We start from the raw sequence: 14,756 nt of genomic DNA on the forward strand, positions 1-14,756 counted from the left end.
AGAGGGTGTGGTGAGCGTAGAAGAGGCAAAGCCAAGGTTTTGAACATAGGACAGCGTTGCAGGGTTTAGTGGCCAGTTTTTATTGAGGGAGCACAATTGTTCAGCGGTGTATGTTAAAAGATGCGCATAGTGGGGTGCCCCTTGCCCCGGTTGGTCGCAGACGGGCGCAGACGGGCTTGCCTTAGGCGAGCCTTCGGCGCGCAAACGGCGCGCCCGCTGCACTCGTCCGCTGCGCGTCCGGGAGATGCACATATTTATAGTATGCGAGGGGCGTGGCCTGAGGGTAGTGGGCGTGGCCTCAGTGTTCCGGGGAAATGGCGGCAATCAAGAATAATAGCCCATGTCAGCGCTAGAGTCCGCTGCGTGGGGATGCCCGGGGAGAGTGTCAGGTAGGTTAAAATAAAACAATATTACACCAAATATTAAAAGTGGCAACAAGCGTTTCTCCCGGCTTCAGCCTCAGGAGATTTACAATCCTCTCATTATCAGTTACACCCGTGAAGGTGGTGACAGGATTATCTTGTACTGTTATCAATATAATTGACCGTAAAGTGAGGAGAAGCGCTACTCTCTGGGCCACTGGAATTATGCGATTCTGTGGCCGCAGCAGTTTCATGCATAATTATGTTTTTTGCCATGTTTGCCCCTTAATTCATCCCCTGCTGCATAAAGTGCATATTTTAACAACAACAACAATAATGTTTCTAGCTCCAACGGTTCAAACATTACTAAAAACATTGCAACATATGTTCCAGTGCCGTGAAGTGCCTTTCACATAGGTTGATTGGTCATCTTTCAGTTGCTTATTGCTCTATTTGGTTGTTAAACTGGTACTAATGAGGTGAAATCTTTTCCAAGACACTGCTACCATTATTCAAGAATGACAAAATAAGGAAGTAACATCACAATAACTATCACAAAATGTGGCAAATTATGCCACATAATTTGCATGCTCTTGCCGCATAATTTAGCCAACCCTGTCTCTTAAATTGATCGTCCAATGCTGCAAAATTCCTGTAGCTCTGACTATACTCTTTAGAGCTAGTAGTGTATATAGTAAGTAATGGTCAGAGCCACTGGAACACTGGCGTAACGAAAGTTGATGGGGCCACCCTGCAAGGTACATGGAGGGGCCCCGCTCCGGATTGAATCTGGAGCTCACAGGCATGAATACTGTCCAGATGGGGCCCCCTGGAGCTCGGGGGGCCTCCCCGCACTGCGGGGGATGCGAGGGCCTGTGTTACGCCACTGCACTGAAACTAAGCGATTGTGCAGCGATTTTCACTTAATTATAGATTCGCAGCATTTGCCACATAATCCACCATCTGCTGCACAATCTACAGATTTCAACAAGAACAAAAATGTGTTTCTAGATCAAACGGTTCAAAAGTTACAAAAATGAAGCGACGTGTTGCTGCAAAGTGAAAAGCCCTTTGTAAAGGTTGACTGTCGCATTTCTGTTGTTTGTTGCTATATTTGAGTGTTAGACTAGTGCTAAAGAGGTGCAGCCAATGGCAGACAGCGTTACCAAGTTTAAAAGTGTTGGAATAATAAAGTAATACTATTCCAAAATGTGCCGCATTATCCTGCATAATTTGCCTTTTCTTGCCACATAATAATCCACATTTGTAAAGCGCATAATCACCAGTTGAGGTCTCTAGGCTCTGGGGGCCATCGGGAAGATTAAGCAAGCTATTGCCCAGAGTCACACGGTGCTGGGCTAATCTGCCGCCGATGCCGGGGATCGAACCGTGATCCCCAGAATCCGGAGTCAGTCACCCTGGCCGCGGCACCACACCTCTAATTTATTCAACGCTGAAACATAATTTGGCATCTCCTGCCGCATAATTTCAGTGGCCCTGGTAATGGTACTCGTGAGGTAGATATTTTGTGAGTTGTAATACAGTATATGCCATTAGTTGGGACGTTAATGTCGACCCGCGCAGTAGCAGCAGGGTTGTCCTTTATCTTTATTTGAAGTCTTTTTATTTTAGTCTCGAATGTGCCTGGAAGATGATCTGCCTCTCAATATTGGTTTTGGTTTCGTTTTCCCGTGGAGAAGCGTGGCTCAATGGTTAGAGCGGCAGACCCTGATGCAGAGATCTGGCCCGGGACCAGGGTTCAATTCCCGCCTCGGTGGCTCTTTGACTCAATTTCCCCGGACCTGATAATTCTCGCCTCGGTGCCTAGTCTAATCGTAGGTCCCACTCTGTGACTCTGGGCAATAGCTTGCTTAATCTCCACAACGGCCCCAGCAGCGCTTGGATGCCTGGCTTCACCTTGGGGGTGCCCAGGAGTGGACATTTCACAGGAAAGCCAGGATGGGTTCCACAGCGGTATGAATACAGTGCTACGAGACCTCTGGGTAGAAGTGCGCTATATAAATACAAACACATTTACATTTAATACTTACCCTTACAACAATGGTCACATTTTGGGTTTGTGACTGTAAATGTAAACCCTCTCTTTTAATAGTGGGCTCTGCAAGGATGCACAGCCCTCAATAGAGCAAGAGAGGAGAGACACTGAAGTAGAGAGTGATGGGCCCTCTGCATGATGCATCCCAATCATTGTTGTCTTTAAGGACTCAACCGGTATGCAAGTTGCACCATTATGATCCGTTGCACCCTTTTACTGTTGTCACTTTACTGAAGCAGCAGATGCTTGCCTTGGTAGAAGAAAATGAACCGAGGGCGCCTATTCCCACAGGCCACCTCTCAGTGGGAGCCTAGGCGTTGCCTTCTAAGGCCGGGACTTGCCACACTTAGGTTTGTGTATTTACCTATGCTTCCTCGTTTTTCCGGGGCGTGAGTAGTCCCAGATGGTGCAAACTTTTGGTTTGGAAAGTATCCACTTGTGACGTGTTTCTGTCTCTAGTAGCATGGCTCCCACGCTGGTTGTGGGTAGTACCGGGTGAGGGCTTGGGCGGGCCTAGAGCTGGCGGCGAACAAGGCCAGCCTAGAAAAATTCTGGCCCCTGGCAAATATTTATTAATTAATTTTAAATATGAAGCAATGTTTGTGCCTAAGAAGTTTGCTGATTGCCTATAGCTCCTTGTCCTGTGTACTGCGGTCTCCGCTAGGTCCTTGGTACATATATGCATACCCTAATCCATACTAATATAATAAAGAGAGAGCCCAAACCTTTGAGGCGGGTAATCTCAGGAACCACAGCACCAATCACAACACCCAATACAGCGTTGGAAAGGGCAGTTGCAGCAGAAGGACATAGGCTATGCAGACGCCCACCATATACATTTAAAAGGTAAAAATACCGTGCCAGCAAAGTAGTCCCTTGTGGGTGTGTCTGCGTTGTGTTGTGGGCATGTGCTGGGGGCGTGACAAAAGCTGGGTGCGTGTTGGACGTTCCGCCCTTCATGCCATGTCCTATATTGTTTGCTGTGGGCGTGTGCTGGGGGCCTGGGCGTGTGCGGAGGCGGGATTACGGGAAAAAAAAGCCAGCGTTGTGCCCAATATTTCATTGTTTTTTCTTCCCAGGTTCTGTACATTCCAGCTCCGGGTGTCCACCCTGCTCCCTTTAAATACCCCTGCACCCAATAATCATAACCCACCCTTGCTCTTTAAAATACCCCAACACCCTTAAACACTAACCCATCTTAACCCTAAAAATATACCCTGTACCCCAAAACCCAAACCTATCCCTAAACCCTAAAAATACCCCTGTACCCCAAAACCCAAACCTAGCCCTGAACCCTATAAATACCCCTGTACCTCAAAACCCAAACCTACCCCTGAACCCTAAAAATATCCCTGTACCCCAAAACCCAAACCTAGCCCTGAACCCTAAAATTACCCCTGTACCCCAAAACCCAACCCTACCCCTGAACCCTAAAATACCCCTGTACCCCAAAACCCAAACCTAGCCCTGAACCCTTAAAATATCCCTGTACCCCAAAACTCATACCTATCCCTAAACCCTAAAACTACCCCTGTACCCCATAACCCAAAACTATATCTGAACCCTTAAAATACCCAAACACCCCAAAACATATACCTCAGTACCCCAAAACATATACCCCTATACCCATACTTACCTTATCCAAACAATAAAAAAATATGCTTTTACCATTCATGCATTTACAACGAATTTCGTTGTAAATGTATGCGTGGTAAAAGCATATAAAATGTAATGCCATGCGTTATAATGGCATTGCGAAGTCATGGTACTTTCGCAATGAAAGTATGCGGAGTGATGGTATGCGGAAAGAAGGTTGCGGAATAATGGGTGTTTACCTTCCCCGGTAAGTACATTGGTGGCACGGCGGCCCACATCTCCAGCAACATACTCATATTTTTTCACCACTGATTTGAAAAAAGCACAGGTCTCTCTCATTGATGGCCAGCACCGACATACACTTTTAGACACACCTCCCACCACAAGTTCTAGAATTGCGAACTTTAGAGCTGGGGAGCTACGTTCGAAACTCGGCATCAGCTCAACATCCTGCGATTCCAGGCAAATCGCTTTGTCTCCCCTTGCTTACCACAAATGAATGTGTTCTTCTGTAATGTAAATTGTGCTCATGCCATGTTGTCGAGTTCGCGCTATATAATATTGCAAGGAAAAATAAAGTAGGGAAACTCGAGTTCACACACTACTGAACGCGCACTCTTAAGTGCATCAGCAGTGCACTGTGAATCGGAGCGTTTCACAGGCCTGTCACAGATAAGAAATGCTATCAAAACTAAATCCTACAAAACAATATACTACTGACCGGCAGCAATTCATACCCGGACAACGTCGGGACGGGCTGCTAGTAAAGTATAAAGCAGTCGCCATTGATGGTAGAGCACTGGTTCAATATTAACAAGGATCGTGTACTCATAAAAAATGTATAGAGCGTGAACTAAATTACGTATTGATGCAAAGATATCCTTGTGAAATGATCAAGTCTACAGATTAGTACAGGTATTGGTAGGTAATCTGAGAGGCCATTTAAAGGCTCTGAAATGTTTCTGGGGTCAGTCACAATTATTAATTCTTCGAGTCACACACACTCATTAATATAGGGCGTAGAAATAAATGCACATCCTTTGCTTGTGTGCCATTGAGTGGGAGATGGTATATGCATGCTGTCTTTTAGGAAGAGGAGCGGGAGGGGTCACATAGAGGTTACTTTATCTAAATAGGGCAGTGGGCCTGTATGTAGGAGTTGTGATGTCGTGGCGACACAGTCCATTATGGCCTATAATCATGTGCAATAAGCTTTTAGATGCATGCCTAGATCATAGGCGTTGTCTCCCTCAACCTAATCTTCCTTTCCACAGAATAGCCACACCAAGAAGCTGATTTTCTAAAGGTAGATCTTTCAACAAATGTGTTCACTTTCCAGGTCATGGTGACACCAAGGTGCCAGTGCTGGGCTTTTACTTTATTTGCAGACTAAAGCTTTTGCATATATGTTGTCTTGGTTTGCTTTAACTAAACCGGTTGGTTATTGTGAATTACCAGATCACAACTGGTGGTAGAAGAACGGACCAGAGATGGGTACATGGTGCCGGTGGTGACAGAAAGCAATGTTATCGGGTGGGTCGTCGCCTTTCTGTTAGAGCTGAAGATATCCAAAAGAGAAGCTCTTGTCTCCTTCCCTTAAACTGATGACATATTAAATTCTTGTCTCCCCCAGATGGCCAGAAGGCAAGACACCTTTCGTCAGTCGATGGAAGACATCACCACAGAGCTGTCTCTGCTGCGCCAGCAGAAGCAGACTCTGGAGCAGCGCGTGCGAACACTGGAGCAGGACCTGCTGCAGGTCAGACAACGGTTCTAGTCATTTGTCAGTAGCTGTATACCGGGGAATGGATGTGCTGAGTGAATTTGTCAAAAATCAATTTGCCTTTTTGTAGCAATTTTCTGCAGCTTTGTTGAAAGACTTGGAAAATCATGATAATTCTATTGCGTGCAATGGGTTAATGACCTATTGAATTCTGATCTGTGTTTACTTTAAGTGTGTTTACTTGACTATTGGTAATGTTGACCCAAGTCAGTCACAATTGATATTTGCTCAGCAAACCATCCACACATTAAGGCCATGCCAATGTCCTTTTCCCCTGGTGATAAATACTGCCTCCCAGTCTCATGAGCGTTTTAGGGTACAAAAGCTCTAGGCACTGCCCTTCTTGACCAACGTTATTAGTGGTGACCGTTCCTGCTTATTGGGATTCAACGTTGCACACTATTGACCTAGGTGGCTACTGCTTGCATCTCTTGTCAGGCTCACACTTAGCAAGCACATTTATTGGGCAAAATTGACTGTCCTGTTCATCACCGTGTCAGGCTCTTGCCAACAGTCCCTCCTTAACTATCATTTGTGTCAATCCTGAATTCGCCATAATTTCTAAAACTAGACCCTGGACCGTTTTTGTGCAATAGGGAGGACCTTTGCTACTTTCTTTTAAAAAAGCATTAAAAAATCCATTGGTCTTGACTTTAATAGGAGAATTCCCATGCTTTTTATTCGACTGTTGTAACATTCCTATCAGCCATGTTGGAACAATAAAATTGATGGCCATCTTGTACTTTAATGCATGCGCATTTATCGCAATGAATGTGATCCCATGAGTCTTGATTCACCAAAAGTCTTTTTTTTTAATGTGACTATATCATAATGGCAGCTGGTCATTTTAGAATAATAATATAAAACAAGCATTGGCATAGCCAATAGGTCTTGCCTTTGGGACCTTATAAGTGTTTAGCCATGCAACAGTTGATGTTGTTGCACCAAGGACATTGTGCTGGATAACTAAACACTCATAAGGTCCCAAAGGCGAAACCTATTAGCTATGCCAATGCTTGTTTATAAAGTCTTATATAGCGCAACCCACATCAATGGCAACAACAATGCTTTACAATGAAGAGACCATACATATAAACAATCATTTCAAAACAAAATGTGTTAGGGTCAACGTGTATTAAAAATAAGATGGTACATATCGGATGTTGCAGAGTGCATGTACAATTATGCGGTGTAACGCAGCACATTTCTAGTCTTAAAAGAGAGCCATTGTGTTGCCGTCTGTAGATTTTTGGCATTTGTTCAGGGAACTCTGCCTCCCAACCACTTATATAAAACATAAAAAATGTCAACTACAAATGCGCATATATATTTAATCAGTTTTAGAGTAATGTCATAAATGTTCTATAATTCAGTCTTTCAGTGTGTCACAACTGTTCCGTAGTGTTTATTGGAACCAGCTCAGGGTAACTACAGAATAGGAGAGGCTGTATCATTGAGAGCACATTATCCATGAATGTGTTGGGATTTTGGGAAGACTGTTTAGGTCAGTCCAAATTATTTTATTACACATTCGTCAGACTTAGTTAGAAGGAAAGCGGAACAGAGCGATTCTATGCTGAGGAGGAAGTGTACAATGCAGAAGAGGTCATGAGAGAGGCAGCTGCGCTGAGCTCTGGGATTGAACGAGCAGTTGTAGAGGAGACTCAAAAAAGCGAGCCACTGACAACGAGGCTTAAAGAGCGAGTGAGATATGAAAGAAGAGTGTGACAAAGACCCTGATCTGTGAACTCACAAGGGAGAGAAGTAAATCCCTGATGCTGAGTGGGACTGAGTCACCAAAGCAGAAAGAGCGAGAGTGTAAGCACTGAAGAAAAGCAAGAGCGACACCGAATGTGAAAGAACAAGAAGCACGAGCAAAAACGTGTGGGCGAGGAGAGAGGCGCGCGCGCTGGGGAGAGCAGTCTGCTCTTTTTCGAAGCACATACTTGTGCTTGTGGCACCCCGTTGTGCACTCCTGCAAGGCGTATGCCGCCACAAGCACGAGTATGTGCTTTGAAAACGAGCTGCACAACGGCTAGAGGTCGCCTAATCAGCGCATGTGCGCTGCGTAGGTGAGACCTAAAGACTAAGTTAATGTGTGCTGGGGAACAAATATATAAAGCAACAAGCCTGATAGTACTTAGCAGCTGTCGGACCCTCGTAAAGAAAATACTAATAAAAAGTATTGGGACCCGGATGTGTGTGGCGGGGAAGCAAATACTCTGATGGAGCGGGTTGTCCTCCTGTAAAAAGAACATAAAAGGCACTAGGAATGGAGTTAACTGCAAGGTATGTGTAAACAACTACTTTTTAGGTTTTGGCTGTACAGCGCTTTTGAAATCTCTTGTATTAACAAAAAGAAATCTTAAAATGGGCTTAGAACCCACCCAATACTTACCTTGCTTACCATTGGCTGCATCCCACAGGGGCTCCCACATTGCCTTTACTTACCATTGGGTGGCTCCCACGTCAGCTTGGTATTCCTCATTTATGGCCCTGAGCTGCACCCTTCGGGCAGCACTTTTTCCAATTCAAAATTACTACTTTTCATCGCTTCTTAAAAATACTTGAGGAATTTATAACTTTCCCTCAAATATTCCAGGACTGGAGTTAGGGTAGTTAATACACCTTCTGGAATATTTAGGGGAAAAGTTGTTATTTCCCCAAATATTCCAGGACTGGAGTTAGAAAAGTAAATGTGACCTTATTAATCATTATAATCAATAGTCACCCCCCTCCCAACAATATTTCATCATTAAAATCTTGGAAGGTATAAGTAGCTAATCACGATTTTCTGCTGAACTCGCAAACAAGCACTGGCAAAGCCAATAGGTCTGGTGTTGGCTACCAGTCTTATCACATTGCCAAATCTTTCTTTGTTTTGCCATTGTTTTTATAAAACTGTATTGATAGTGGATCTGCAGGGCAAAGTAAATATGTGAGTGACACAGTTACAGACCAATAGATGAAGAGGCCAATCTAAAAGCCTCTATATATTAGTATATTACATTTGAAAACAAAACAAACAAAAAAATAATGTGTGTGTGTATATGTATCTGTAGTAGCCGGGTCTGGTGGTCAGTGGACTAATGCGTCCATTGCAGGGGCCTGGGTTTGACCTCATGGTCACAGGTTCAAATCCCAGCGGGTTCACTCAGCCTTTCATCCATCTGAGGTCGATAAAATGAGTACCATTGAGTTGGGTAACACTGAACATCTGTTATTCAGCGCCAAGAGACCTCTGGGTGAACGTGCGCTTTACAATTACACATGTTATGATATGTATCTATATCTCTCTCTCTCTCTCTCTCTCTCTCTCTCTCTCTCTCTATATATATATATATATATATATATATATATATATGTCGGGTATGTTTGCTCATTTTGCCTTCCCTCGCAGAGGATCGCAAGTGTTGGCGGAGCGTGCCAACAGTAATCTCCAATATTAAACTGCAATAATACGATCACTCAGAGTGTGTATCAAACACCAGTGTTGGTATTTATTCCAGGTTACGCGTTTCACTTGCAGAACGAGCTTCGTCACACGACCAAGCTCGTTCTGCGAGTGAAACGCGTAACCTGGAATAAATGCTAACACTTGTGTTTGATACATAATATTGTATATATATATATATATATATATATATATATATATATATATATATATATATATATATATATATATATATATATATATATAATATATACAAAAAGAAACTGGGGAATCAATCAGTCCCAAGGAAGCCTCGCACCCCACAGTATAGGAAGAAAATGTATTCAGCGTACCACACGCCCCCAGCGTTTGTCACGCCCACAGCACAACGCAGACACGCCCACATGGGACTACTTTGCTGGCACAGTTTTTTTACCTTTTAAATGTATATGGTGGGCGTCTGCATAGCCTATGTCCTTCTGCTGCAACTGCCTTTTCCAACGCTGTATTGGGTGTTGTGATTGGTGCTGTGGTTCCTGAGATTACCTGCCTCAAAGGTTTGGGCTCTCTCTTTATTATATTAGTATGGATACATCAAATAATATATAAGAACATGGTCACAGTATCGAATGCAGAAAAAAAGCCTAGTTATAAGCCCGACAGAACTCTAACATTTCCAAGCACCCAGTGTATGAATAATATGAACCAACGCAGAAATTGGATAAACCCACTTTTCTGGGATAAACGTGATCTTGAGAGGGGATACATATTCAAGGTCATATATAAACAGGTTTGTGATCCAAAACATGTCTTATACAAAGATAATCAGAGAAATACATCACAATAACATCTGAGAAAAGAAGAAAAACATCGGAAAAACCTGCCTAAAACCCAATGTAGGGCAGACAGAGAGAAAGAAAGAAAGAGAGAGAGAGAGAGAGACCGAGCAGGCGAGGGGAGGCGAGGTTTGAGTAAAGGAAAAGAAAAGAAAATGGAGGGAAATGGAGAGACAGCAGACTACACTTATCCTATTTCAGAATAGTAGTCAGTCAGAATATCTTTATTCGACTTATTCCAAGTCATACAAAGAAACAAAAAACAATAAAACGAGACAAACATATAACATAACATGGAAAGCATACTTAACCTTCCAATTACCTAAAAAGCATCAAACTAGAAACACGTTATAAATACTATATACAAAATTTAAAAAAGGTACATTATATATAAAAAGATGCATCTTATCCCATAAAAGGAACATTTTTAAGACAGAATTTGGCCAACAGCTTTTACCCTTGCGGCTGCCACTAAAAATTTTGCAATACTAAAGGTAGTGCAAGGATTTGTCAAAAGCTGTAAATAGAGCAGCGCAGGGCGCACCTGTGTGAACCCTGCTTCTTTCAAAATGGGGAGCAAGTATTTTTTTCTCTGCTCGTGAAACAGACTACAAAACATGACAAAGTGCATTGTGTCCTGCACAGAAAAATTGTCACAGCTGCAAGGGGCGGCTTGTTCCGGCTTCTGCCAACAGTTAAAAGAACCAAGGTGAAAATGTAAAAGATTAAACCTAAATTTAATTAATAAAAACCTGTGATAAGGGATTGTAACGAAGCTGAGGTAAGGTGCAAGATGGGGTACGCTTACCAAAAGGTAGTGGGCCCTGACTGCTGGTTTCTGCAGTTCAACTGCCTCGCGGCACGCATCCTTCCTTTCATAGAATAACTTTTTTATGTGGCCTATATCTTGAGCCCTAATTTTTTCTGGGCAAAAGAAAAGTTCTGGACGACCCAAATCCGTAAATGATTTAATCAGATAGTCCAGCCATGGAATTTTGCTATGTTTGTCCAATGATTGGACGTCCTTCAAGATCCTGTGATTCAATGGGAGATCTTCATTTAACCACATTTTCATCCACAGGGTCAGGGGCGCTAAACTCAATAAGTCTGACAAATACGGTAAACCCACCTCCTTATGAATGGAATAGGTTGGGGTTGACTGGGGGACAGATAAGAGAGATCTAATAAATCTGTTTTCAGCTCTCTGGATGGGGTCAAGATTTACATATCCCCACAGGGGAGATCCATATAGAGCAATGGCCACAGGTTTACACTTGTAAATTTTTAACATTGCTTCCATGGGTCTAGCTCCCAACTTGCCCGCAAAACCTAAGAGCGCTGAGGCGGATCTGGTTACCGCCAATCGTTTTGCACTTATCTGTGGACCCCACGTCCCTTTATGGTCGAACAGAACGCCCAGGTAGGGAAATGTGGTGACCTTGGAGACTGGAACCCCACTACAAAAGAATGATTTATGGCTTTTTTTGGCACGATCGCGGCCCATGACCATCGTGTGCGATTTGGACACATTAACCTTAAGGTCCAATTTCTCCATAAAGGAGCCAAAGGCATTCAGGAGAACCTGAAGACCAATACCAGTGCGGGCAATCAACACGGCATCATCCGCGTACAGGAGTGCCGGGATTTGGACATCTCCTGCACGTGGAACATCCGTGCCCCTACCTCTCAGGTATGCCCCCAGGCCGTTAATATAGATGGTGAAAAGCGTGGGGGCCAAAATGCAACCTTGCCGTACCCCTTTTAAGGATTTAAATAAAGGGGTACACCTGCCGTTGTTAGACACTCGAACAGCTGCAAAAAGCTCCTGATGCAGAGTGGCCATAAACATGACCAAAGCTTCATCAATGCCCAGTTCCAGTAGGCTCGACCATAGTTTGGACCTATTAACGAGGTCAAAAGCCGAGGAGAGGTCCATAAATGCTAAAAACACGGAACCCTCCTTGGCCACCGTATACTTAGAAATGAGTAAGTGCAAATTAATGCATTGCTCAATGGTGCCTTTTCTTTCTCTAAAACCATATTGCAGTTCGGACAGCCCACCACAGCCCTCAACATTCTCCCTTAATCTGTGTAAAAGGACTCTACCCAAAACTTTTACGGTTGAGTCCAAAAGTGATATGGGTCTATAGAATGCTGGGTCGTCCCGCTGACCTTTGTTTTTATAATTGGGGACGATAGTAGATATTGCCCAGGATGCGGGAGCTGAATTGTCAGTCACAGCATTAAACACATTACACAAAACGTTCGACCACAGTTTAGGCGAGTGCATAAAAAAGTCAGCCGGGACTCCATCTGGTCCAGGTGCCTTGTGTTTGGTAGTTGCCTTGAGTGCTTTTTCTACTTCTTGTAGGTTAAAGACGATAGGATGTGCGGCCCCGTTGGGCAATAAACCCTTATTAATGCCCTCATCCACTTCGTCGCCCCCATATACACTTTTGAAGAAAGACAGCCATTTATCATCAGTGATCACGCAGTCCATGGGTACATTACTGTCTTCAGAGAATAGGGGCTGCTTGATGATCTCCCAAAATCTCCTACTATCCTTCAACACTGCCGCTGATAGGAGGTTTTCCCATGTTTCGCGTTTGATGGATTCTTTGCAATTTTTTATGGCTGTCTTATAAGCTTTCCTTAGCCTCACGATATCATCTGATACCCTCGGTACAATTTTTAGAGCCACCATCAGATCTCTGTGGGCCTTCGAGCATGCTGAGTCGAACCATCGCTTGTGTCCTTGAGATCCCTGAATAGGTTTAGCTAAAAGCTCATTAGAGACCTGGACACATATCTCCTCAAAAGCTGCTACAATCTGTTTCCCTTGAGCGTCTGAATTCTGACAAAGCTCAACCTGATCTTTAATTTTAGGGAAACATTTTTTATAAAAATTGTCCGGAATCACTTTTGCCCACTTCACTCTTCTATCTTGATCGGTGGTCCTCAGGGGGTGTGAGGCTTTTACGATTGATGGTGAAGCACCCATCTGGGCTCCCCAGGCCACTTCCAGTAATACTGGGTTGTGATCGCTATGATGAGTTTCTACTGTACGGTAAGCAGTGGTCCGATTAAAGATACCAAGCGAGACAAAAATATAGTCTATCACCGTTCCATGGTTGCCGCCAATGAAAGTTGGCATTCTCAAACCATAGTCAGGTTCAAAAAGATTATAGTTTGCAAGTAGGTCTTCAAGCTCTTGCCCCTCTGCAGAATGTTCAAAGTGAGGTCCTAATGGAACCGCATCATCCACTTCATCAGCTTCTATTCCCTTACAGTCTAAATTGCATAAATGAATATTAAAATCACCTAGTAAAATGAACTCAGAGGCAAATGCGATATTCTGTGAGACTTTGTTTAAAATACTGTCCAGACTGGCAATGTTACGACCGCCGTAGTCACTATTCCCAGAATTATAGAAATTAACATATAGAGTCCTGCTAGTTTTACTGATCACCCTTTCAACTATTAAGATATTATCAGAATCAGAGGTGATCTGCCTATAGCTTCCTTTTAGGTTCAGAGCAAAAAAGAACGCCAAACCCCCTTTAGCCCTGCCCGTTCTGCTGGGGACTGCAGGTCTTATAAAGCTGGTGAACCCATCCCACCAAATGTTGCTGGATGTGACCCAAGTTTCTTGCAGAGCAATGATATGATGTTTTGAAATAAAGCTCCGCCAGACAGGGTCCTGACTTTTAGCATTTAATCCTGCTACATTCCAGCTTATGATCTTACACGAATCAATAACTACACTTGACTCCTTTCCACCCTCTGAGTCTCCTTCCGGTATATCTTGCGAAAGAGGTACCTCTCTAATTTCCCCATGACCGCGACACTGTGTGTCCTCTCCGATGGCACCTGGTTTCACACAGGCCACAGACCCAGATAGAATTAGTTGCTGGATAGGATTTGTAGATAAATGAGGCTCAGCCACCACTAGAGTGATCTTCAATACTAAAACCGCCACTACTAGTTTTTGGGTTGCTGGTCCCCACACGTTCCTGATCCGCTCCTGTTGCAAGTCAGTCACAGGTGTTTAAGTCAGATAGGGGGCCAAATCTGTTTCCTGTGGCGAAACCCCACACGGATGGATTAGGTGGCTGAAACTGTCCGTTTTGAGCTAGATTCCAGATAGGGTGTGGGGTATTTGGGTGGATCAAAAATGGATTCGATCTCTGCCAACGTGTGGGCCTTAAACCCCGCTCACTATGGTCGTATCCCAAGGGACCTGGCCCCCACCCGTTTGTGCTTAACTCATACGGGTGGCCAAACTGATTATTTTGCTCATGCGGGTAACTAGATCTTCCTAAATCCCGATGTACTATCGGCTGAAACCACTCAGTTGAATGTCGCAATCTAGTGGCCCTCCCCCAGCTACTGGTATTAATGGGCTTGTGTTGCCTGATGGTGTTAGGTAGGGTAGCAGACTGAATCTCATCATAGAAAAACTTGAGAGTCAGTGGAATTATAGAACCACTGCGGCGTTGTGGTGGGAACACGTTGTTCAGGATATCTGGGAGGACTTCAGCATTAGCAAAATTTAAGATGACACAATCGCCTTTGTACTTTTTAGGCTTACTGCCAATCCAAGATACCCTCCTGGTCAAAACTATGTCCCCAGCCAGTTTGTCGAACCCTTCTTGAGCCATATGCATATTATTTGAAAGCCAATGTAAAG

The 14,756-nt window shown here is 43.9% G+C and overlaps 1 protein-coding gene across 2 annotated transcripts in view; it reads left to right on the top strand.

The window, feature by feature from the left end:
* The window catches only part of LOC144753541 (uncharacterized), an 869,206-nt gene that overhangs the window by 151,619 nt on the left and 702,831 nt on the right, over positions 1–14,756 (top strand). For both annotated transcript variants that reach the window (XM_078641195.1, XM_078641196.1), the window contains exon 10: positions 5,648–5,773. In XM_078641195.1, coding sequence (XP_078497321.1) covers positions 5,648–5,773 — 126 coding nt within the window. The remainder of the gene's footprint in view (positions 1–5,647; positions 5,774–14,756) is intronic.

This window comes from Lissotriton helveticus, chromosome 5_1, assembly GCF_964261635.1.
Source record: "Lissotriton helveticus chromosome 5_1, aLisHel1.1, whole genome shotgun sequence".
In the NCBI taxonomy this organism is placed as follows: Eukaryota; Metazoa; Chordata; class Amphibia; order Caudata; family Salamandridae; genus Lissotriton; species Lissotriton helveticus.